Source organism: Ranitomeya variabilis, chromosome 4 (assembly GCF_051348905.1).
Source record: "Ranitomeya variabilis isolate aRanVar5 chromosome 4, aRanVar5.hap1, whole genome shotgun sequence".
Classification (NCBI taxonomy): Eukaryota; Metazoa; Chordata; class Amphibia; order Anura; family Dendrobatidae; genus Ranitomeya; species Ranitomeya variabilis.
The window spans coordinates 104,353,330-104,379,614 of record NC_135235.1 but is presented as its reverse complement, the minus strand read 5'-3'; the positions used below and the strand labels follow the sequence as shown (position 1 = coordinate 104,379,614).

The 26,285-nt window shown below is 46.5% G+C and overlaps 1 protein-coding gene across 2 annotated transcripts in view; it reads left to right on the top strand.

The window, feature by feature from the left end:
* Window positions 1–26,285, top strand: part of CCAR1 (cell division cycle and apoptosis regulator 1) — an 86,640-nt gene that overhangs the window by 30,594 nt on the left and 29,761 nt on the right. For both annotated transcript variants that reach the window (XM_077259033.1, XM_077259032.1), the window contains exons 3-15: window positions 1,063–1,241; window positions 2,166–2,207; window positions 3,604–3,636; window positions 3,732–3,925; window positions 4,249–4,363; window positions 4,446–4,644; window positions 11,393–11,522; window positions 17,440–17,601; window positions 22,610–22,835; window positions 23,011–23,124; window positions 23,916–24,082; window positions 24,675–24,885; window positions 25,559–25,642. In XM_077259033.1, coding sequence (XP_077115148.1) covers window positions 1,063–1,241; window positions 2,166–2,207; window positions 3,604–3,636; window positions 3,732–3,925; window positions 4,249–4,363; window positions 4,446–4,644; window positions 11,393–11,522; window positions 17,440–17,601; window positions 22,610–22,835; window positions 23,011–23,124; window positions 23,916–24,082; window positions 24,675–24,885; window positions 25,559–25,642 — 1,856 coding nt within the window. The remainder of the gene's footprint in view (window positions 1–1,062; window positions 1,242–2,165; window positions 2,208–3,603; window positions 3,637–3,731; window positions 3,926–4,248; window positions 4,364–4,445; window positions 4,645–11,392; window positions 11,523–17,439; window positions 17,602–22,609; window positions 22,836–23,010; window positions 23,125–23,915; window positions 24,083–24,674; window positions 24,886–25,558; window positions 25,643–26,285) is intronic.

The window sequence follows — 26,285 nt, the reverse complement described above, 5'->3', positions numbered from 1 at the left end:
TGTATAGTTTTGTGTGAGAATTTCCTGCTAGTGAATGGGTTAATGTATAGTAGCGCTTGGCTGTGATGTGCTGTCTTGTATGAAGCGTGCTGAATGCTGTTCATCAATATCCAGGATCGACTCTCTAGATAACTACAGGAGACGCCTGACACTGCTGAAGCCCCAATTACCAAATGACCGTTTAGTCAGCTAAACAAACGATAGGAGTCAGCAGGAAAGCGCCTGACAAGGGAGCAGATGGCTGCCAGGGCTGCTAATGAAGGCAGGCATGTGTGCTAAATTGGAACGGGTCTTGGGATTGTGACTCTGACTCTGCCAGCAGTAACGTGTCCTCGGGCTGTGAAGGCTTTCACCATCTCCACTCATGAATATGGTCATGGTCAATAAGTTCTGTTAATAAAGGAGAACAAACACGTTTCCTGAAAACATGTCCTCTGTACAGGAGTCCCCAGGCCCTCTGGATCCCCTAATTTCCTTTTACCCTTTGTTTTACTCCAGGCCGGTGGACACGAGGCAATGATCCTAATGTGTGCAGCTCAATGCTCGGGGGATGGAATCATTTAGAGGATCTCCATATCTCTACATTCAGTGTTCCCTGTATAAATGATGTGTGATTGACTACGTGCCTTGTTATTGCTGTCCTGACTTATATTACGAGTGGTAGTAAAGCCACACCTGCCATTTTACCTCCCTGACGATAGCTGGTGATTAGTGATGAGCGAGTGTACTCGTTGCTCGGGTGACCTCCGAGTATTTGTTAGTGTTCCGAGATTTAGTTTTCGTCACCTCAGCTGAATGATTTACAGCTTATAGACAGCTTGATTACATGTGAGGATTCCCTAGCAACCAGGCAACCCCCACATGTACTCAGGCTGGCTAGTAGCTGTAAATCATTCAGCTGAGGCAATGAAAACTTAATCTCCGGACACTAACAAATACTCGGAGGACACCCGAGCGTGCTCGGGAAAACCCAGGCAACGAGTACACTCGCTCATCACTACTGGTGATGTTTTATGAGTTTGGACACATTTTATGCAATGCACTAACATGATATTTTATCAGCTCCCTTAGGGGTCCAGCAGCCATCATTACTCGGGACGTCCCCCACAATCTACACTCAGCAGTCGGCCCTCGCTGCTGCCGGCCTTAGCACCCCTTCTCCAGCGAACTACCAGCTTACTCAGAGTGCCGCGCTACAGCAGCAAGCGGCAGCTGCAGCTGCTGCAGCAGCTCTTCAGCAGGTAAAAGTGTAGTCTGTTTATCTTCAAGCAAATCCTTCCGGTATTGTTGGCTTGTTCTGTGCTGGTTATGTGCCAACCAAGTGAATTTAGTCACCGCAGTCGGTCACTGACCTCAGAGGTGAATGTACGGCACAATTTTTTTTTACGGTGTTTTCCATGTGCGTTAAGTAATGTGACCATTGCACAACTGTGGTTTTTATGGATGCAGTGATATTAGTTATGTTTTTTATTTCTAGCTTGGCACAGTAAAAAAAAATAATTTAAAAAAAAATACTTAAAGTATATTGGAGGTATTGATGAGTTGTTTTTGTTGTTGTTTTTTTGTTTGTTGTTTTTTTTTTTTTTTTGGAGGGGGGTGGTTTATTCTGCTACTACAATACGTATCACCTCTATATAAATGTCACAAGAGTAACCATTTGCAATAAGCGATCACAGCTCACCTCCACCCCCCTCTGCAGAGATCATAAAGCTTGTCTAGAAGTCTCTAATCTATTTATGTTCAATGTGGTTGCTTAAATGCATCTCTCTGAATTCTGCTAACATGTCAGACAAAGATGGCTGTCCCCATAATCAAGCTTTCATAGTAGTGAGGGGCCGCCGGAACGGTGAACAGTCACCACCCACTCCACAGAGAAAATCACTCCCCACACTTCGAGTTCACAGCACACCCCCACTTTACTGGAAGCGATGGGCTGCAGGAAGACCATAACTGCAGGCAAATATCCCATTACACAGCTGAATTTGTTTGTATCTATATTTCCCTGCAGATGATCACTATGGCTGCAGGTAGATGCTATTCCTGATCGCTGGTTCACTGTAACTATTTGACATAAAAAGCTAAAAAAAAATTTGTCTGTGGACACTGATTCTAAAGACTTGGATTGTTGTGACTTTAAAATATTTATCTATTTTTTTTTCTTACAGCAATATTCCCAGCCACAGCAGATTTACAGTGTGCAGCAGCAGGTTTGTGACCATTTTTCCTTTCTTTCATTTCAAACACTTGTTTTGCCACCAGCTACATTTGTGACTGGGATGTAGGTAAAACACTGCCCACGATAGAGCTATAAGGGTACAGGCCCACGATCAGGAACTGCTATGGGTTTGACGCTGCGTATTTATGCTGCATCAAACCCGCAGCGGCCAGATATTACAGCATGGTGGATGGGATTTCTAGAAAACCCATGTCCACTATGTGTTATGTGTGCCTGCAGATCACCCGTGGAAACTGACATGCGGCGAGACTTTCAAGACCGCAACATGTCAATTTCTTAGTCACCGCAACAGAAATTACACTAATAAAATGTATTGAATGCGGATTTACCTGCTTTCAATAGACTGCAGCGCTTTGGATGCAACCATCATAAGCTCCATTAGGCCTCTTTCACACTTCAGTTGTTTGGCGTCAGTCTAAAACCGCCAGTTTCCTCAAATAACGGATCCGTCATTTTTTTTTGGCGGATCCGTTATTTTCCCATAGACTTGCATTGGCGACGGATTGTGACGGATGGTCGTCCGTTCCATCCGTCATGCGACAGATCCGTCGAAATTTGGTGGACGTTGTCTAGACATAGACGGACATTGAAACGTTTTTTGTCAACGCCGAAATGACGGTTCGTGGCGGATTCGTCGCGTCCGTTATTCCATAGAATGGCCGCCTATGGGTGACGGATCCGTCGCGACCGTCATTTTGGCGGATCCGTCGCCCCAATCCGCTTTTTCAATTGTGCATGCTCCAAAAAGTAGATACTTTTCCCAGACAAGCCTCAAGTAACGGATCCGTCAAAAAAACGATCCGTTAGAACCGTTTTCGCAACAATTGTGACGGATCCGTCGATCCGTCACTATGTCGGAAGTGACTGACGCCAAACAACTGAAGGGTGAAAGAAGCCTACGACGTGCTGCTACCTCTGGATTGTGGAAACAAACATACCCTTAGACATACAAATAAAAATAAATATCCTTGTAAATTCTTGTGCTCAAAATTTCTGTCATGCAGCGCTTCCTGAAATGCATTTTCGGGTAGTGTGCTAGTACATAGATAGAGATAGCATGCTGACCAGTGTAGGTCAATGTGCATGTGAGCTTATTTCTACATGGACCATCACACTTTTGCAGAGAAGATATTGTTGTTTCTAACGTCGGACATCTCGTGCACCCATTCACAATGTGAACGGGCACACAGACCCAGTGACATCCACATTTCGCAGACCTGACTGATCCAAGAATGGCATCTATGTTTGCAATTCCAGTTTTGTTTTGTTTTTTCCTCTTGCCCTCTGCAAGCAATAAGTTTCTTTCTTGAAATTCTGCACTTTGTACATTTGCCGATTTGCTAACTTTTTGCCTTCCAACTTTACAGTTGCCGCAGCCACAACAGACATTGATAACTCAGGTGAGTGCAATGGAGTCCAAAGCCAGTGACATGGACTGTTCTCTGGCTATTTTCGCACTGATCATCACACTTTTTTTTTTTTTTTTTTACTCCAGCCTGCTGTTGCCCTGCCTACAAGTCTTGCCCTAACTACCCCTCAGCAAACCGCTCAGATAACTGTGTCCTACCCCACTCCAAGGTCCAGCCAACAGCAGACACAGCCCCAAAAACAACGTGTTTTCACTGGGGTTGTAACCAAGCTTCATGAAACGTTTGGCTTTGTGGATGAAGATGTGTTTTTCCAGCTAACGTATGTATTAAGTCATGTTGGAAGAAGAGTCCAGATAACGTAACGCACGCTGCAGTATGTCAGTACCATTGTTTTTTATGTTGGAGAACCTGCTTGTATCTATGATGTATAATGGTGATCACCATTGACGTTGTAGTAAAATCCCAGTAATTGCCATTAGTCGCGAGCATATCCAATGTATCTGTATGGAAGAGCGAGTTGCCTGCAAGTCCTAGCAATGGCATGACGTTCTATGAATTGCTGGTGACCAGGTGTCAATGGTCTGTGAGTACGGATTCTGTTGCACCTATATAGCACATCTTCATTTTCTTTTGTCTCTTCAGCGCTGTTAAGGGTAAGTCCCCACAGGTCGGAGATCGTGTTTTGGTAGAAGCCACTTACAATCCTAACATGCCATTTAAATGGAACGCACAGAGGATTCAGACTCTCCCTAACCAGGTGAATATTCTGCTTTTTAATGATCCATTAATCCTTGTGTTTCTTTAATTTTTCAGTGAATTAATCTTTGCCTACATTGCAGAACCCAGCTGCAGCACAACCGTTAATAAAGAACCCCCCAGCAGTGATGCCACCTGTCCCACAGCAGCCTGCTTTTGGGGTGCAGACTCAGCCCCCGCCACAAGCACAGACCCTATTGCAGGCACAAATATCTGCTGCATCGATAAATCCATTGCTCCAAGCACAACCGTCTCCTCTGTTACAACAGCAGCCTCCTAAAGGTACTTGTCACCTTTACAGGGCTACAACATTCTGCGTCCTCTTTACACCATCCTCTGTAACACACCCTTTCTGCAAAGCTCAGTGACTTTTCAGTATGTATTAGGTTGGCATTACATTGCTATGTTCGTGGACTGAATTATAACCATCCATGTTGCACTCCGTGGACTAGCCATGGACCTTTTATTGTGGTCTTGTACACCCTTGATAAACCTCAGTTTATCATATATAATAGCTAGCCATTGGCTTCCAGGATTGTCACTTAACTAGTCCTTATATATACATGCCAGCAGAATGTTTGTTTAACCTCTTCACATCCGATGATGGAATAGTCTATCGCAAAAAGTGTTTTTGGTTCCTGCAATCCCAGTACTATTACTTTATGACGATAATGTGGGCATAGGACTGTGTGCCCATCACCAACTGGTGACGGCTGTAACTTCTAACATCCTGCTGTGATGGGCAGTTACCCCTCTTAGGCCTCTTTCACACTTCCGTCAGTCCGGGTGCGTCGTAATGCAGTGAAGCGACGTATCAACGGATGGTGTGAAAGTAGTGGAAAACGTGTGCGACGCATCCAGTGATATGACTGATGCGTCGAAGGAGTTCCTAACTGCATTTTCAGGTATAAGATTCTAGAGAGAGAGACTTTTTCCGCTGAGCGATTTTTTCCGACGTGCAGAAAAAAAACGTTCCTCTGAACGTTTTCTCTGCACGACGGACCGCTATTTTCCAACGGATCCAGTGCACGACGGATGAAACGGATGGCCATCCGTCACAATCCGTCGCTAATACAAGTCTATGGGGAAAAACAGGATCCTGCAGAAAAATTTGCAGGATCCTGTTTTTTCAAATTTCGATGGGAGGAAAAATACGGAAGTGTGAAGTTAGTTGCAACAGTTTTTCACAACTGCAAATTTTTAGATGTTTAACAAAGAAAGGTGGTTCACTCTGTAACCCAATTGCCAATCATGCAAGAGGAGGAGGCTCAACTGGCCGAGGAATAGAGCTGGAGTGACAGAGGCTTCCGATCAATAGATAATGCTACAGCCTTATTTATATTTACATATCAATTCAAACGCTGATTCCCTAGTAAGAGGAACACACTGGCCATATAGGGGTATCACTGGACTTTTCTTTGAAAAAACTACATGCACTTATAAATAGTTTGGAGGTGAATTCCTGCTTACAGATTTTTATAAGGGGGAAAATGAGGATAAGGAACTTAAACCAGACAATATTGGATTATTGGCTGATCCCACTAGTATCAGCAAGTTTATCCACCTTTATTCTAACGTGCTTGGCCAGATTAAATTTAGCAAATGGTGTAAAAGCTGTTTTTTGTCATGGATCCCTGTGCAGATATAAGAAATGACTTAATTTTCATCCTGCAATCACTCTCCTGGCCATGGATTATGAGCGGTTGCAGCACTGTGTTTTTGGTTTACTGACTGTGACGTTATAGGACCTCTTACATTGTTGTAAGGGCTGTTTTATCTCATCTTTATCTCTAACTCTTTTTGATTAGATATGTGAATGAGTTTTAGTAAACATTTCTGAAGGTTTTTACATATTATTATGGGGAATATCTGCAATGGATCACTTTCGCCGAAATGATCTGCTAGATAACATATTAACGAATTGATAATTTTAAAAGTACTTTTCTCCTGTGCCACATTGGGGGACACAGGACCATGGGTGTTATGCTGCTGTCTCTAGGAGGCTGACACTAAGTTGAGACAAAAAGAGTTAGCTCCTCCCCTGCAGTATACACCCTCATGCTGGCTTCCAGAGACCCAGTTCAAGCTTAGTGTCCGTAGGAGGGGCGACGGATTCTTTCATGTTCCGATCTCCCCGAACCAACAGGCGATCACGGGAGTTTTACCTCTCCGTATCCTCTCCTGCGACGTGAGATGCCACTGCCTGAGCTGATTCTTTGGGGGCGACGGGCCCTTTTCGAGGGACCGATCTCTTTCCCCCCCCCCCCCCCTTTCTTACAGACGAGCACATGGAGTGTCCTCCACGTATCCTCTTCTGCAGCCAGGTCTTCTTTTCCGGACATTTTGCCCTGCCCACCAGGTTTTCCCTTGGCTGTTCAGAGGCACTCTGCATTGTGGCGTCCGTGCAGCCCCCACTGCATCACCACTGAGAAAGCGGATGATGCAAGGAGGTGGACCTTTCCTCTCCACCCCCCTCTCAGGGGGATGGTGGATAGAGGCTTCCCCAACCCTGCACCGTCCTAATCACCCCGGGCACAGCTCAGCGATCCCCATCTACTCGGGGTAAGTGCCACATGGGGGGGTCAGTCATCCTGGCGGTTTCGGAGGGCTCCTTCACAGGAGCGGGGCGAACTTTTTCAGGGTCTCCACTAGGCTCCGGCGCTCCGCGGATGCGCGCCGGGCCGAGGCCGCAAATTTAGTCCCCGGCTTCGGCCTAGCACAGGCCGCATCCCGATAGGCCCCGCCCACCTTTTCGCGTCATCCTGCAGCTCCACCCTCCGGTCCTGGCGCTTCTCGCTCTCTGCGAGATTACCCTCCCAACCCCCGGCGGCCATCTGTCTTTCCACTGCACACCGCAGCTGCTCCTCCATGTGCAGCGCTCCGGACGCCGGCTGTCTTCCCTTCAGCGCCGCCGCCTCACTCTTTTCGGGACACAGGACCACGGGTAAGGAGACCACGTTAGGTTCTCCCTTGCAGCGTCGCCCTCGCTTCCATAGCCTATAGACCCTGAGTACTATCTCTGAGTACTATCTCTGAGTACTATCTGAGTACTATCTCTGAGTACTATCTCTGAGTACTATCTCTGAGTACTATCTCTGAGTACTATCTCTTACATTAGGGTACATCATGTCCCAGTCAAGGGCCAAAAAGATCACAAAGGTGCATACTACCTTTTTTACTGCCTGTTCCACCTGCCAGGCTCCACTTCCTCGGCCTCAGAGTTCCCCCCCTCTGCTCAGCACTCTTTTTCATGGCTTAAGAGATCCCTCCATATCAGGGGAATCATCGGCCAGCAGGGGCCGCTCTCACCGGAAGGAGGCATGGTCATCCAGAAAACGGATCCGCACTACCTCCCCTGAGCACTCGCCACGCCAGTCAGCCTCTGGTAGCTCCACTTCTCGCTCACCCTCTCTAGGGGCTCATAGCGATCACGACTCTGAATATGAGTCTGACGCATCCTTAGACCCGGATGCTCCGGAGTTTAGATCTACTGTCGACTCCCTCGTCGAGGCAGTCAATCATGCACTGAAAGTGGACAATGTCCCTAATTCTGCTCCGGACCATTCCTTCTCCTTTACGAGAACCAAGCGTTCCCATAAGACGTTCGCCTCTCACCCAGATTTCCTGGATATAGTCAGGCGACACAGGGAGCGTCCGGATAAGCGTTGTACGGGCAAAAAGGCCCTGGAATCGAAGTATCCCTTTTCCGCAGATCTTGTTAAAGATTGAACGGAATCTCCACTAGTAGATCCTCCGGTTTCGCGCTTAGCTACCAAAACTCTCTTATCCGTTCCTGATGGTGCTTCAATTAAGAATCCTACAGAACGCCAGCTAGATTCCCTAGCTCGCTCGGTGTACGAAACCTCAGGTTCCTCTCTATCTCCCTCCTTCGCTGCGGCTTGGGTTGCCAAGGCAATGGTTTTCTGGGCAGATGCCCTCGCAAAATCCATTCAGGAAGAGGAACTTCCGTCTGAGGTGGCGGACCTTGCCAAACAAATTGCCATGGCTGGAGATTATATGATGTATGCATCTCTCGACGCTGTGGACTGTGCAGCAACTGCGGCTTTGAATGCCATCACCATTAGGAGAGCTATCTGGCTCAGAGAGTGGCGTGCAGATTCCTCCTCAAAAAAGTCTCTGATTTCCCTTCCTTTTCAGAGCGGGCGTCTTTTTGGAGAAAAACTAGACCAGCTTATTTCCAACGCTACAGGAGGAAAGAGCAAGTTCCTCCCGCAACACAGGCCCAAAGCTGCTTTTCAGTGCCAACAATATTTTTGCTTTCGGCCCTTTTGCAGTAGCCCATTCTGGTCCAATCCCGCCGCCTCATCCAGATCAGAACGATCCGCACGCACAGACAGAGACTCGCGACCTTCTTTCAGGCTGAATCAGTCCTGGCGAGGAAAGCCTAGGCAACCAAGAACCAGAGGGTCCAGGCCTGGCCAGGGATATAATTTATCCCCTAAAGCAGGGCAGGCAGGCAGGAACACAACTCCACAGGTCAATGGACAAAAAAATGAGACATAACCGATAAACCACATCATATCTCATTACAGAGGATAAGAGCCGATACTTATCATGTTGATGAGCTGAACACCTCAACGCGTTTCGCCGCAAGGCTCATCAGGAGGCCCAGATATGCAGATGCGCTGCCTGCCTGCCCTGCTTTAGGGGATAAATTATATCTTTAATTATACCCCATATTCTGTTTATCCAGGTTGGATGCAGTCTTAGCACATCCATAGGGTCATTCCAGGGTCAGCCATCGTTGAGTGGGGGCGCCATATCCGCTGCACAGTAGGGTGCCAACCTCCACAGTCAGGCAGGGCATCCCTGGACAGGGTACAGAGGTAGTGAGTGGTTGTTGTTTTTTGCACGAGCACAATTTTGTTTTTTGCACCTGACTTTAGTCCGTGTCTCTCACCCTGCCACATGCAGCCCTGTTAAGGGTAGAATAAAAATTCCATGTTTACATATATTCACCATCTATCTATGCTGTTTGATTAACAATCTTCCTGTCAGGTATCCATGACAGTGTGTATGGTACACCTTCTGGCATAGGGCGCATGTTAGGAGTTACAGGGTCAGCCGCCGTTGAGTGGGGGCGCCAATCTCGCATTTGTGTTTAGGGTGCCAACCTCCGCTGGCAGGCAGTGGCATGCAGTACCCCAGATAGGGTTCTTGCTAGAGAGCACGGTTGTGTGATTTATGTGTATATCTGTTGTAGTTGTCTCATGGTTTTAGCTTGTTCAATAAAGGTATATGTTTTATCTACTCTATAAACTAAGGATATAGGTTATTTGCTGTAGTGAAAAATCAAGACGGAGGGGGTTCTGGTCATCCTTGTCGCCCCGGAATGGCCACGTCGCGCATGGTACACGGAGCTCGTTCAGCTCGTATCCGACGTTCCCTGGCAGTTACCAGACCGCCCAGATCAGCTTCGCCAAGGGCCGATATTCCACCAGAGCTCAGGGGCCCTACGTTTAACGGCGTGGCTGTTGAAACCTGGATTCTAACTCAAGCTGGTTTCTCTCAGCAGGTCATTCCCACCATGATAAGCGCTCGCAAGGCGTCTTCCGCTTGCATCTATCACCGCACCTGGAAAACCTTCTTCTCGTGGTGCAGGCTCCGAGGTCACCCTCCGCTCGTTTTCTCAATCCCTTCCATTTTGGATTTCCTACAGTCCGGCTTGGATTCCGGCCTGGCGCTGAGTTCCCTCAAGGGTCAGATCTCAGCTTTATCCGTGTTGTTTCAACGTAAGATCGTTGCCAACTTGCAAGTCAGGACCTTCATTCAGGGGGTCTCCCATGTGGTACCCCCCTACAGAATGCCGTTGGAGACCTGGGATCTCAATTTGGTTCTGAGCGTTCTTCAGGAACCTCCGTTTGAACCTCTGCAGGACGTCCTGCTAGCTGTCCTCTCCTGGAAGGTTGCCTTCCTTGTAGCAGTGACATCTATCAGACGGGTCTCAGAATTGGCCGCTTTATCCTGCCGGGCGCCTTTCCTTGCCTTCCACCAGGACAAGGTAGTCTTACGCCCTTCTCCGGCTTTTCTCCCTAAGGTGGTCTCATCTTTTCACCTTAATGAGGAATTAATTCTTCCCTCCTTCTGCCCACAGCCAAAACACAGGGTCGAAAAGGCCCTTCATACCCTGGATGTGGTTCGGGCCCTTAGGAGGTACATTTCCAGAACTGCTCATTTCCGCAAATCGGACTCCCTCCTTGTTCTCCCGGAGGGTCACAGAAAGGGTTTGGCTGCGTCTAAGGCCACGATAGCCAGATGGATTTGGTCTGCTATCCAAGAACCCTATCGGGTCAGGGGCAGACCTATCCCGGCGGGGATTAGAGCACACTCCACTCGATCGATGGGTGCTTCCTGGGCCATCCGGCACCAGGCAACGGCGGAGCAGGTTTGCAAGGCCGCAACGTGGTCCAGCCTGCATACTTTCACAAAGCACTACAATGTCCACATTCATTCTTCTGCAGATGCGGCCTTTAGCAGATGTATTCTGCAAGCGGCTGTCACGCATTTATAGTCAGATGGTACACGGAGTTATTTGGTTGTATTGTTTCCCACCCAGGGACTGCTTTGGGACGTCCCATGGTCCTGTGTCCCCCAATGTGGTGAAGGAGAAATAGGGATTTTTGTGTACTCACCGTAAAATCCTTTTCTCCGAGCCACTCATTGGGGGACACAGCACCCACCCTGGTAGCCTGTTCGGCTCGTTACCTTTTTCGGTTTTTTTTTTTTTACTTTCTTTGACATGTTATACTCTATTGTTACGTGATATATTATTGTTAATCTCCTGCTTTCGCACTGAACTGGGTCTCTGGAAGCCAGCATGAGGGTGTATACTGCATGGGAGGAGCTAACCTTTTTTTTGTCTCAACTTAGTGTCAGCCTCCTAGTGACAGCAGCATAACACCCATGGTCCTGTGTCCCCCAATGAGTGGCTCGGAGAAAAGGATTTTACGGTGAGTACACAAAAATCCCTATTTCGGTGCCTACAACCAATTTCATGTATTTGTTTCAGCTGCCTTATTGCAGACCCCAGTTCGCCTTGTATCCCAGCCTCAGCAAATTCGCAGAATCGAGCCCCCATCAAGATTCTCTGGGAGAAGTGATAGAGGAGAGTCTGTATCCATTAGAAAAGATGACAGAAAGTAAGTCATTGGGGAGATCTAGGAAAGAGGTGGCTCAAACTACGTTGTTAGCAGCTGAAGACAATGGAACAAAGCATTGAATAGTCTGAAAATGACTAAAGTGTGTTTTTTTTCTAATGTTATGTAATAGTACTGAAGTGACCAGGGTTTTTTTTAACCATCTTTATTTGTGTCCATCATTCTTTTAAGTGGAATCCAAATTCTAGCAGGCATTAATATTGAATGGGAAATGTGTTCTGCTGAAGACAATTGTTAACTAATGTCAGGTCAGATGTTTTTTTGTGCTCCTGGTCCCCCAAAGAAAAGGGTTCTCAGTGGACACCACTATTCATAAGGAATGTAATATGGGACACCATTTGTGACCAAATGACTAGAATTGAGAGTCCTCAGAGGTTGATACCTTTTAATGGCTAATTGAAAAGAAGGTAGCAAATTGTAAGCTTTTGAGACCACTCTAGTCTCATCAGACATAGACTAATACAAATTCTGAAGAATCACATATTTATGCACAACACAGCACACAAATAATGCCATAGGTAAGACAGGTGACGTGAAGCAAAACTACCATTATGGGAGAATGATAAACAGTTGTGTCCATAAATATTGGAACAGTTCATAGATAAGGAGTGTGAATGTTTTATTGTCCTCTGATTGAGGTCTGGTTCTGTGTTGTGATGCCCCCACAAAGTCTGAGGAGCAAATTCCTTAATTGATGTAAAAAGACATAAATCCATGCGACACATTCATTCCTGCACTGAGTGTGTCAAAGGTTGTCATCAGTTTATAATCCAAGACTCTTCTGTCTCTCTGAGATTTGAAATTACCCTTTAATACAAGTAATTTCATGTCCATTATGCTGTGATGAGGGAGACAAAAATGTTTTGCCACAGGTAGATCCATTCTTTCTCCTTAGCCTCATTGGGGGACACAGCGTGGGTGTATGCTGCTGCCACTAGGAGGCTGACACTAAGTGATACAAAGAAAGTTCGCTCCTCCCCTGCAGTATACACCCTCCTGCTGGCTCTCAGCTAACCAGTTCTTGCTTGGTGTCTGTAGGAGGCACACGGACGAGTCTGCTATTCAGACCCAAAGCTCTTTATTATTTTATTTTTACTTTTTACATTTTTGATTTTACTTTTTACAACGAAGGGGCGACGGGTCCTTTCAAGGCTCCGATCTCCCCGAACCATCAACAGGCGAGTACGGAGAGTGTCGCCTATCCGTATCCTCTCCTGCGACGTGCCACGCCTGAGCTGATTCTTATGGGCGACGGGTCCCTTCAAAGGCACCGATCTCCCCGCACCCTGAACGGACGAGCACATGGAGTTTCGCCTCCACCTACCCTCTTCCCCAGCCAGGCCTATTGCCGGACAACTTGCCCTGTCCACCTGGGGGGCTGAACTCCGTGGATGTACAGAGGCCCCTCTCTATGGCGTCCGAGCAGCCCCCACTGCACCACCACTGTTAAAGTGGATGGCACAAGGAGGCAGACGGTCCCTCTCCACCTCCCTAACAAAGGGATGGTGGATTGAGGTTTACCCCCTTTTATCCCTGCATCGTCCACGCTACAATACCTGACCTGCAGCAGAACAGTAGAGTGCGCGCTTTCCTCGGCGCTGAATCCCAGTCATCCGCGGCGGCTCCATGCCGGGACGCGCACCGATGGTGAGTGGATCCAGTCAGCGATGGGCCTCTACATGCTGACAGGCAGCCTCAGCCATGGCTTCCCTGTTGCCCACCTCCCTGAGGTAATGCTCCGACCGGCTGCAAAAATTTAGCCCCCGGCTTCGGCCGATATGTAGGCCGCATCCCGGAAGCCACGCCCGCACTGTGGCGCGCTAAGGCGGCTCCACCCACCTTTTCTGGCACTTCTCACCTAGCACTGGAACGCTCTTTTCTCTCAATTAACCACCAACATCCCTCTATTCTACCCCTGGTATTGATCCCGCCGGCTGCAGAACTTTAGGCCCCGGCTTGGGCCTATTCATGGAAGTCACGGGGCGATGGTGTTGCATTAAAGGGGCACATGCAACCGGGCAAGAAAGTACTGCTCTCCCCCCCCCCCCCCCCTGCATCTTCCCCCTGTGCTTATAGGCACACGACCAGTATTTCCTGGTCTTAAAGGAACATGACCAGTATTCCTGATCTTAAAGGCACATGACCAGTATTCCCTGGTCTTAAAGGCACATGACCAGTATTACCTGGTCTTGAAGGCACAGAACCAGTATCCCCTGGTCCAAAAGGCTCATGACCAATATTCCCTGTCTTAAAGGCACATGACCAGTCCGAAACTGGTCACCCTAAATGAGCTCAGGAGCCCTCCGCCACCGAACCCAGCTTATCCCAACCTTACCAGGGTGATGGGTTATTTGGTGAGAAGTTGGAAGCGTTCCCCACGCAGGAACAAAGTATCGCATGTTTCCTATAGACCCAACCAGCAGTGGATGAGCTGAACAGGACGGACTAAATCTAAGGGATCTTGGTTCCAAAAAGGGGACCGAAAAGTAAGACCAATTCTGGACCTCAATCTTCTACCAAACTTGACAAGGTCCCTCTTCTTCGGATGGAGTTCCTCCGCTCAGCCACTACTTCAACGGGAAAAGGTGCAGTTTCTGGCATCCACCGACATTTGGGATGCTTACCTGAACATTCCAATTTTTTCCCTCTTCAAAAATTAATTCGCTTTTTCATTCGCGAACAGCATTTTCAAATCACGACCTTGTCCTTCGGCCTTGCTACCGCACCCAGAGTGTTCGTAGGGGTTATGGCGGCTGTCATGTTCCTCTTGCACCCTAGAGGCATGGTCGTCCTGCCCTATCTGGTCGACTTTTTAGCCACTCTTCCAGGACTGCCCTGAGTCGTCTATATCTCTTGCGTTACCCTTTCTCACCTGGGCTGGCAGCTAATCTTAGACAAGTTTTTCCTCATTTCCAGCCCAGCAGATATCCTTTTTGAGGTTGATCCTGGACACTTCCAGAAGGTTGGTAATTCTCCCTTGAGACAAGGCCGTGGCCCTTCAACAGGGAGCTTTCGCACTTGTTCACTCATCCCTTCATTCCATTTGATTTGCTAGGAGGGTTCTGAGAGAAAATGGTGACGACAATGGAAGCAGTTTCCTTCAGTCCTCTCGTTTTCTGCAGGTCAAACAGGTTTTCAGAGGGTAGTCTCTGAGCTCCTTCCTTATCCATGTGAGATCCTTTCTCCCGGTTCAGTGGTTATTAGTGACTACTGATGCCAGTCCTCTTCTCCTGATCATTGTTCTGGGGATCCGAATGGTATTGCTAATTCTACAGCAGATCCACTGCCTTCTGGCGGGTCACTCCTTCCGAGTTCAATCGGACAATGCCACAGCTGTGCCATACGTCAATCATCTAGCAGGTACCCACGGTCAGGCATCATGGCCGAGGTACCTCACATTCTCTGATTGGCCGAGATCTATCATTCAGGTGATCTTGGCACTACACATCCCAGGAGTAGAACTCTGGACGGCAGACGCTGTCAGGGTCCCGCCTCTGGAGCACTCCAGATGTAGGTCGGATGGCGTCCAGACTGAAAGCCAATGTACTCTAGTTCATGGTTCGGCCTCGAGATCCAAAAGCCATCGCCATGCTCTGGTTCTTCCATGGTACCAGTTTCCATAACCCTTCTTCCACTACTTCCGAAAGCCTTTCGGAAGCAGGAAGGGCCCCAATGATCCTGGGAGATCCACACTGACCACGTCTGTTTTTTTTCGTTTGCGGAACTAGTATTTTTCCGTCTTATTGCAACAAAACTGCAAGTAGGGACTTCCTCGCAGGGAGTTTTCACATGTGGTTCTTCCCTATAGCATACCGTTAGATCTTTGGGACCTTAATGGTCCTGGGAGTCTTACAGTAGACTCCTTTTGATCCGGACAGACTTTACTATCGGGGAAGGTCTCCCTTTTTTCTCTGCGATCTCGCCATCCTGACGACTCTTCGGAGCTAGCTGCTGTGTTCTTTCGGACTTTTTTCCCTTATTACCTTCAAGGCAAGGTTGTCCTTGTCCCTTGTTACCAAGGTGGTATTGTATTCCCACTGTTATGAGGGCATCGTTCTTCCCTCATCTCTTTCGGCACCAGTCCACAGAATGGAATGGGTTCCCCATATTCTGGACGAAGTAAGTGCTCTGAGTAGGTACGTCTCGAGGACGGCGTCCTTCCGACGGTTGGACACTTGATTTGGGCTACCTCACTGTAAGAGGAAGGTTTCCTGACGGTTACTGGAAGGGTTTAGCCATTTCATCGGCCATGTTAGCCTGGTGGATTCGTTACACCATCCAGGAGTCCTTCCGTGTTAGATGGCAGCCTATCTCCCTGTCTATCGAGTTTTAGTGGGTTCTAGGCACCAGGCCAGCTTGCAAGTTCGTCCAGTCCGCATGCATTCTTGAAGCACTATAATTCCCAGACTTCCACAGATGTGAGTCTGGGCAGACGGACCGCAGGCCGCGGTGGCGCACTTGTAAGTAGCGGTTACACAGGGCCCGATCTGATGTTTTCCCCACCCAGGGACTGCTTTGGGACGTCCCACGGTCTGTGTCCCCCAATGAGGCGAAGGAGAAATAGGGATTTTTTTGTGTACTCACTGTAAAATCCTTTTCTCCGAGCCATTCATTGGGGGACACAGCTCCCACCCTGTTATTAGCTTGTGCTTGTTTTATAATTTGACATGCTATACCCTCATATATAATGTGACATGCTATATGCTCATATGTTATTGATCTCCTACTGCTTTTGCACCGAACTGGTTAGCTGAGAGCCAGCAGGAGGGTGTATACTGCAGGGGAGGAGCTAACTTTCTTTGTATCACTTAGTGTCAGCCTCCTAGTGGCAGCAGCATAACACCCACGGTCTGTGTCCCCCAATGAATGGCTCGGAGAAAAGTATTTTACGGTGAGTACACAAAAATCCCTATTTTTTCTCTTACTGTGTGGCGAAGAGAGTTCATCCTTGTTCTCAGTTTTTGCCCTGTTTGCCCTATATACTGACCCCCAGTTGGAAATTTAGTACAGATAATTGGGTACACCACATGAGATGTGATGATCTTGTAGTCCTCATGTGAATTGGGGATCTTTATCTTGTCCGTGGTCGCAGTTTTGCTTCACTCACCTGTCTTATCTATGACATTATTTTTGTGCTGAGTTATGCATAAATATGTGATTTTTCAGAATTTGTATTAGTCTATGCCTGAAGACGGGACCTGAGTAGTCCCGAAAGCTTGCAATTTGTTACCATCTTTTCAGTTAGCCATTAAAAGGTATCAAGGTATCAACCACTGAGGACTCTCAATTCTAAATATTTTTCTATCTACTGGCTAACACGGTACCAAGATATATATCTTTCCTGACCAAATGACTACACTTATTACATAAATCACATGTGAGCATTTACTGAGCTCACTTTAACTAAACTTCATCCCAATTTGTATTTGATCTTTCTTTCGACTGAGATCCTGCCACCTTTGATCACTAAAAAATACCAGTGGAGCATAGCCAGTGCCAAGGAGGTCGGAGAGCAGAAGCAGCTCTCTCTTCCTCCAGATGTCAGTTTTATGCAAAGGAAGTGGGAATGATGCGCCACATTGGCGGCGGCTGATCAGCGGCAGGACTCGCGTGATAAATAACCTTACGGTAGACCCTGTGCTGCCATCGCTAGAACTATGCAGGCAAAAAGCAATGAAAAAAGCTCAAAAGTGGGATAACCTGTCTGCTCGGCTGCACCCCTCTCATGGGGTGTTTTGAGCAATCGGTGGGGGTTCTCAGGACCCGTACGCTCTCATCAAACCTGCTTGTAATTACGAGGGCTCTGAAACATGAAGAAAAAAAAATTAGAAAGGTTTAGTTATTCTTTAATACCATTTTCTCGAAATTGAAGTTCCTGTAACTTCTGATAACTTTACAGTCGGGAGAGAGACCGGGAGAGGCGCAGGTCACGTGAGCGATCACCTCAGAGGAAGCGCTCAAGAGAGAGATCTCCACGGCGCGAGAGAGAGAGGTCACCTCGCAGACCTAGGCGGATGGTGCCCCGCTACACTGTACAGTTTTCCAAGTTCTCCCTGGACTGGTAAGTGTGATCATCGCTTATTTCTTAATATGTTTGTGCTTCAAAGGGACTCTGTGACCAGATTTTTGCTACCTCATCTGAGGGAAGGAGACAATGATTCCAACTATGTATCAGTTAGTTTACTTGGTGCAGCAGTTGACAGTTTTTTAGATGTAGCAGAGCTTAGAAAGCTACAGCTGCCAACACCACCGCTTTCTATGTACATTTACTGTTGGCAGTAAGCTGCTTATCAGAGGAGGCAGTGTGGTTGGACCAGGGCTCACAGGAGCTGTAGTCTAGGCAGTGTTAATCTACTGATGATAAAACATTCATTGTATGGACACAGCCTAATAAATGACACAGCCCTGAAATCTGTATCTACCTCATGCTGTCCTCAGATTACTTGCTAAAACCTGCTGACTGAGTCCCTTTAAAGGGAACCTGTCACCCCCAAAATCGAAGGTGAGCTAAGCCCACCAGCATCAGGGGCTTATCTACAGCATTCTGTAATGCTGTAGATAAGCCCCTGATGTATCCTGAAAGATGAGAAAAAGAGGTTAGATTATACTCACCCGGGGGCGTTCCCGCTGCGGTTCGGTCCGATGGGTGTCACAGTCCGGTCCGGGGCCTCCCATCCTTCTTACGATGACGTCCTCTTCTTGACTTCACGCTCCAGCACAAGCATACTTTGTCTGCCCTTTTGAGGGCAGAGCAAAGTACTGCAGTGCGCAGGCTCCGGGAAAGGCCAGAGAGGCCCAGCGCCTGCGCACTGCAGTACTTTGCTCTGCCCTGAACAGGGCAAAGTACGCCTGCACCAGAGCCGCAGCGTGAAGACAAGAAGAGGACGTCATCGTAAGAAAATGGGAGGCCCCGGACCGGACCGCGACGGCCATCGGACCGCCCGCCCAGGTGAGTATAATCTAACCTCTTTTTCTCATCTTTCAGGTTACATCGGGGGCTTATCTACAGCATTCCAGAATGCTATATATAAGCCCTTGATGCCGGTGGGCTTAGCTCACCTTAGATTTTTGGGGTGACAGGTTCCCTTTAATTTGACTTGTGCAGTAACTATTATTGGTACGTGTAATAGTTTTGCTTTTAACAGTTTATTGGTTTTTTGTTTTTTTTTACTCTGGTGCGTGGAGTACACACCAAAAAGGCCCATGATCAGCTGGACACTCAGCTGACAATCGTTTGGTGTAGGGAAGCCAAAAAAATCCCGAGTGGTGGCGAGAATATAGCTGGAAAATGGGATGTAATATGGTAAATGGAAAGGGGTTGTTATTGGGAGGTAAACCTCTACCTGTGTACTTACTTACTGATTGATTTATTTTTCTTTCTTTCTATTTGCACAGCTGTAGTGTACAACCAGTATTTTAATAAATGACTGGACTTCTACAGCTGGCTCTTTAGCTGCCATTTTGCTTTTGCAGAGTGAAAATAAGTCCTTTCCCTACCTGACACAAATCTGGCTTTGGGGGTAGAGAATGTATACTGCAAATGGAAAGGGAATTTGTGTTAGAGAGTACAGCTTTCTATGGTTGTGGATGGGAAGAAATGATCCTTAACCCGTTCCCAACATGCGACATACCGGTACATCATATTTTAGGTCCCTGAAGATGATGGGTGTTTGTCAGCCATCATCTGCCTCTAACAGCAGCGAGCAGAGCTGAGCAATGTCCATTGCTTTCATCTCCTTTTAATGCCACTGTTAATCTCTGACGGTGGTTTTTACAGTTCCTAGTGCCATTGGCCCTCCTGCAGTGTGAGTTGCCATGACTGCCCCTGGTCTGCTGAAGACCCTTAGGCTATGTGCGCACGTATAATGGTCCTCTGCGTTTTTGCTGCAGATTTATCTCGGAATTACCTCGGTTTTTCTGTGGTTTTACATCTGCGGTTTTCCAATGGAGCAGGTGTAAAGCCGCTGTGGAATCCGCAGAACGAAGTGACATGCTGCGTAATGTAAACCGCTGCGTTTCCGCTCGTTTTTTCCCGCAGCATGTGCACAGCGTTTTTTTGTTTCCCATAGGTTTGCATTGTAATGTAAATTCATGGGAAACTGCTGCGGACCCGCAGCGTGTGCACATACCCTTATGGCTGTCATGATGGTGGTCCTGTGATAACCAGCCCGTGACTGACATTCATAGGAAACAGTGGCTTTTGCTATATGCTGCAATAATGAGGTACTGCAGTATCCAGTATAAGCAATCGGACCGATTAAGCCTGATCACTAAATTACATAACATGACAAAATCAAAACACTGGAATTCTGTTTTTTCAATCGCAAGTACACAGCAAAATGTTATAAGCTATTAAAAGGTAATATCTAAACCACAATGGTATCAATAAAATGTTGGCTCAGGGTGCAAAAAAAGAAGCAATCCCCCCACACAGCTTTATCAACAGAGGTTTCAAAAAGTTATAGGTCTTAGAACGTGGCGACACAAGCAACATTTTATATATTTATTGTTTCAAATTTTTTTCCACTAACGTAAAACATATACAGTGGGGCAAAAAAGTATTTAGTCAGTCAGCAATAGTGCAAGTTCCACCACTTAGGCTACGTTCACATTTGCGGTCAGCGCCGCAGCGTCGGGCGCCGCAGCGGCGCCGCATGCGTCATGCGCCCCTATATTTAACATGGGGGCGCATGGACATGCGTTGTGCTGCGTTTTGCGCCGCATGGCCGCAAGCGTTGGACGCAAGAAACGCATCAAGTTGCATTTTTTTTGCGTCCAACTTTCAGCCAAAAAAGACGCATGCGGCGCAAAACGCAGCGTTTTAGCGTGCGTTTTGCCGCGTTTTTGTTTGCGTTGTGCGCTGCGGCGCCGACGCTGCGGCGCACAACGCAAATGTGAACGTAGCCTTAAAAAGACGAGAGGCGTCTGTAATTTACATCATAGGTAGACCTCAACTATGTGAGACAAACTGAGAAAAAAAAATCCAGAAAATCACATTGTCTGTTTTTTTTATCATTTTATTTGCATATTATGGTGGAAAATAAGTATTTGGTCAGAAACAAAATTTCATCTCAATACTTTGTAATATATCCTTTGTTGGCAATGACAGAGGTCAAACGTTTTCTGTAAGTCTTCACAAGGTTGCCACACACTGTTGTTGGTATGTTGGCCCATTCCTCCATGCAGATCTCCTCTAGAGCAGTGATGTTTTTGGCTTTTCGCTTGGCAACATGGACTTTCAACTCCCTCCAAAGGTTTTCTATAGGGTTGAGATCTGGAGACTGGCTAGGCCACTCCAGGACCTTGAAATGCTTCTTACGAAGCCACTCCTTCGTTGCCCTGGCGGTGTGCTTTGGATCATTGTCATGTTGAAAGACCCAGCCACGTTTCATCTTCAATGCCCTTGCTGATGGAAGGAGGTTTGCACTCAAAATCTCACGATACATGGCCCCATTCATTCTTTCATGTACCCGGATCAGTCGTCCTGGCCCCTTTGCAGAGAAACAGCCCCAAAGCATGATGTTTCCACCACCATGCTTTACAGTAGGTATGGTGTTTGATGGATGCAACTCAGTATTCTTTTTCCTCCAAACACGACAAGTTGTGTTTCTACCAAACAGTTCCAGTTTGGTTTCATCAGACCATAGGACATTCTCCCAAAACTCCTCTGGATCATCCAAATGCTCTCTAGCAAACTTCAGACGGGCCCGGACATGTACTGGCTTAAGCAGTGGGACACGTCTGGCACTGCAGGATCTGAGTCCATGGTGACGTAGTGTGTTACTTATGGTAGGCCTTGTTACATTGGTCCCAGCTCTCTGCAGTTCATTCACTAGGTCCCCCCGCGTGGTTCTGGGATTTTTGCTCACCGTTCTTGTGATCATTCTGACCCCACGGGGTGGGATTTTGCGTGGAGCCCCAGATCGAGGGAGATTATCAGTGGTCTTGAATGTCTTCCATTTTCTAATTATTGCTCCCACTGTTGATTTCTTCACTCCAAGCTGGTTGGCTATTGCAGATTCAGTCTTCCCAGCCTGGTGCAGGGCTACAATTTTGTTTCTGGTGTCCTTTGACAGCTCTTTGGTCTTCACCATAGTGGAGTTTGGAGTCAGACTGTTTGAGGGTGTGCACAGGTGTCTTTTTATACTGATAACAAGTTTAAACAGGTGCCATTACTACAGGTAATGAGTGGAGGAAAGAGGAGACTCTTAAAGAAGAAGTTACAGGTCTGTGAGAGCCAGAAATCTTGATTGTTTGTTTCTGACCAAATACTTAATTTCCACCATAATATGCAAATAAAATGATAAAAAAACAGACAATGTGATTTTCTGGATTTTTTTTTCTCAGTTTGTCTCCCATAGTTGAGGTCTACCCATGATGTAAATTACAGACGCCTCTCATCTTTTTAAGTGGTGGAACTTGCACTATTGCTGACTGACTAAATACTTTTTTGCCCCACTGTATACTGCTATAGACATAATGTTACTTACCAGGAGAATCATCATATTTCCTCCAGTTCATTTTTACCATGCAATGTACTTTTTTTTTTTTTGTAAAAGCAAAACCAAAAGAGAAATTACTGAATAGTATGGCTTGCTTTTTGTTCAATTTCACCACACTTGGATTTTTTTTCTCGTTTTCTAGTATGATGAACGGTAAAATAAATGTCATTTAAAACAACAAATTGTCCCGCCAAAAATAAGCCCTCATTTGGCTATGCGGACAGAAAAAAAACATTCTGGTTTTTGGAAGAGAATATGGAAGATCGCCATGTCGGGAAGGGGTTAATGAAGTGTGGAAAAGGGAAATCACTACAGGGTTTAGGCTCTGCTGATACATGAAAGCAGCGGCCTCCTGGACTCTCAGACCTCACATCCAGCACCTATTATCGGGATAGGCATGAGCGTAAAAGCCGACAAGCTGCTTAATATTAGGGGGTCTGATAATGAATAAAAGAATGACTGAAAGTTAGTGCAACTTACCTAAAGTAATTATCACATGTAAACAAAAATGAATTTTCAATGTTAAGTGTCCATAGCCTTTATTAAAGTGGTCTTCTTGTCATGCAGCCCTGGATGTGACATGATGGAACTAAGGCGGCGCTATCAGAACCTGTACATTCCCAGCGACTTCTTTGATGCCCAGTTTACATGGGTGGATGCTTTCCCTATCTCTCGACCATTCCAGCTTGGAAGTTACAGTAATTTTTATGTCATGCACAAGGAAGTGGATCCACTGGAGAAAAATACTGCCGTTCTGGATCCTCCTGATGTGGACCATACGTACAGTGCAAAGGTACGCTGTATAATCTACAGTATTTGTCCATTGCCAGTGTCCTCCGCAGTGCAGGAAACATACTGGAGAGTATGTGAATAATCTTTGAAATTACTCTCCCTTTATCCTTTTTTTTATAATTTGTTTTTACCGTTAACCAGAAATTATTTTCTTACTTTGGACATCATTTAAACAGGTCATGTTACTGGCAAGTCCAGCTTTGGAAGATTTATATCACAAATCGTGTGCCCTTGCAGAGGACCCAGTGGACATTAGAGAAGGTTTCCAGCACCCAGCGAGACTAATAAAGGTAAACCAGTTACTGATGTGATATTGGTGAGGAACGTCAAATTGTCTGATATTAAAGTGTCCATACATATTAGAACCTCAGCAGAACTTGTATTTAGAGGTCTCATGACGCATTAAGGAGTTGCCAATACTGAGACATCTCCTTCTTAAACTGAATGTTTGGCTGCGATCAAATGAATAAACCTTTTGCTCACCTCCCATGTCAGTGCCGGTCCAGCGGTGTCAGCACTCGCGGTCCTGGAGCTCTCGTGCGGTGTTGTGACATGTGACCCTGGCCCCCAATCAGCAAGGGTGTCACTGTCCCCCGCCTTCCTACGGATTGAACATGAAGTCAGGGATCCGCTGCAGCCCAGCCTTCCTCTTCATGTTCGATCCATACGTAGGCAAGGACATTGACACCAGCACTGATTGGGCGCTGGGCACCACTTGTCACCACACCGTATGAGCGCTCCGGGACCGCAAGTGCTGACACCGCTGTAATGGCACCGTCTTGGGGGGTGAATATAGGTTTTTTTTATTTTATCGAGGCCAAACAGTTCAAGAATAGGTTGTCATAGTAGTGGACAACCCCTTTAAGTGCCCCTACATGTTTTCCCTTCTAACTCCACTCCCCCCTCTTTGATTGACAGCTCTGGCTTCATAGAGCCAGAGAAGGGCAGAGGGAGGAGGGAAGGTGCACTTGTCGTGCACCTCCATGAATAATAGATCCATAATAGTCATGAAATATTACTTATGCCGCTGGCAATGGCTAAGTGGCTTTTCTGTAATAATTTTTGTGATATGTTTTTAAAGTTTCTAGTGGGAATGAAGGGTAAAGATGAGGCGATGGCAATTGGAGGACACTGGTCTCCTTCCCTCGATGGCCCAGATCCAGACAAAGACCCTTCTGTGCTCATCAGAACTGCTGTCCGATGTTGTAAGGCTCTGACTGGCATTGACCTGAGCTTGTGTACACAGTGGTAAGTCCAGTACTTACATCTGGACATGTGTCCTATTCTATCTTCACTTTTCTAGGACTTTGCAGTTCCTCTAGTTTTACTAAATTGTGTGTTTGTTACCAACGAAGAGCAGGAGGTTTGTTGTTTCTCTGAATTACTGTATTACTGTTTCTGTACATTTTGAAGACTTTCTTTTTTTCTTCACGTTCAGCTACAGATCGTCCAGGAGAAACGCATCTTAAACTGTCCTAAATTCAAGTTGTCTAGCCGTGTTTTCTAATGGTATTTCGAGCTTTGTTGAAAATGATAAGAAAAATCAATGTTTATTTCACTGCAATTTGATTAGATCATCTAGTTTTGTAAGAATTTTCATTAGATTCAGTATCCACTCTAGTAATTTTATTTTTTATTTTATTTTTTTTTCCTCTGCTGAAAACAATGCTTCGACTTACCTGAAGAAAATCATTGGCCTTTATATCAGTGTTTATTTTTTTATTTTACTTTATAGACAAACCTGATCTAGCTGTTCATGATGTGCTACAAGAGAACTAGGCGCTTATATTCTATGCATTCTAGATTTTGGTTTTCCAACATGCTTCTTCCCTTGCGACAGGTATCGTTTTGCAGAGATTCGCTACCATCGCCCTGAGGAGACCCACAAGGGGCGTTCGGTTCCTGCTCATGTGGAGACAGTGGTTTTATTTTTCCCGGATGTTTGGCATTGCCTTCCCACCCGCTCAGAGTGGGAAAACCTGTGCCGAGGATACAAGCAGCAGCTGGTCGACAAGCTTCAGGGTGAACGCAAGGAAGCTGATGGAGAACAGGCACTGAACGCTAATCCCTTTTTCTATTTCCGCTTCTCGCAGGCACAGGAACACAGCCACAAATGCACTGCACACACTAAACACCACCCACCCCCTCGTAAAGAACGACGTCTGCAGTGTAGTGAATCTCACATATTCCAGCTTCCTAACGGATAATTTGGAATGTTTCTATATAATTTTTGTTTATTCTTTTTTTTTTTTTTGCTTTTTTTTTTTTCTTTGTTTGTCTTATTTTTTACATTAGAATTAGCATGCTGGGTCAATTGGATGTATTCATTTCTGGCCCTAATGATCATCTCCCCATCAAAAGGTTCACATTTATCATTTTCATATTTAAAATGTTAAAGAAAAACATACCCCAAAATTATAAACCATTTTATTTGTAGTCATTTGGAAATAACCCGAGGTGGCTTTATTTACAGACTTGTGTCTTTGTAGACGAGCAATGTCTGTATATTCTGTTATTACTTCTTCTATTTATCATCCCTTTGTTTCACAGATCTGGCATTGATTGACTTAGTGGTCTGTGAGAGTGCTAGAATGTGTGTATGTGCCTCAACAAAGCTTTAGGAGACGACAATGAAAAATTGTGACCTTGCTACTTGCACGGACCTGCATCACTCATACATTTTCCAAAGGCCTCTTTCTAACCACATTTGTATGTTTGTACTAGGAAGAAGAGGATAAAGATGCCGGGGATGCGAAAGAAATTTGTACTCCTACTCACTGGTCAAAACTTGATCCAAAAGTGATGAAGGTAAGTCCACATGTCCACAAAACACACTCCATTTTGCATGGCATCCTCATCCTGGTATGCATGGCCCCCATCAGAACCATTTTCTTTCTCGCTTCATTGGGGGACACAGGTAACCATGGGTGTATGCTGTTGTCGCTAGGAGGCTGACACTATGCAAATAAGGAAACGTTAACTCCTCCTCGGCAGTATACACCCTCCGACAGGCGCAATGCAACTCAGTTTTTGCTTAGTGTCTGCAGGAGGCAGACCTGGATCTAACCACCAGATGTGCATTATTTTCTTTTACAGGGTTTTGTGTTTTATTAATCATTTCCCTTTCTCTTTCAGATCCACTTCTTCGGGTAACAGGGTGCAGCTTCTCACCCTGTTTTTCCCACATTTAAGCGACCGAGAGAGCAGTGTGGTACTCCTTGCATTGCCCACTCTCGGACCCGGTGGCAGGACTTCGTCCCCTGTCATCCTTACGGGTGTTTCAGGGTGACGTCTTGGTAGCCAGTCCTCGCCTTTTCCCCTCCTCACCCCTCTCCTCGGAGAGGGCTGAGAGGAAGACGGTAGTCATCTAGGATGACCTCCCCCCTTCTCGTAAGGGGATGACACCGTCTTCTGCACCGTCCGGACATGGTGCGGGAAGGATTATCTTACT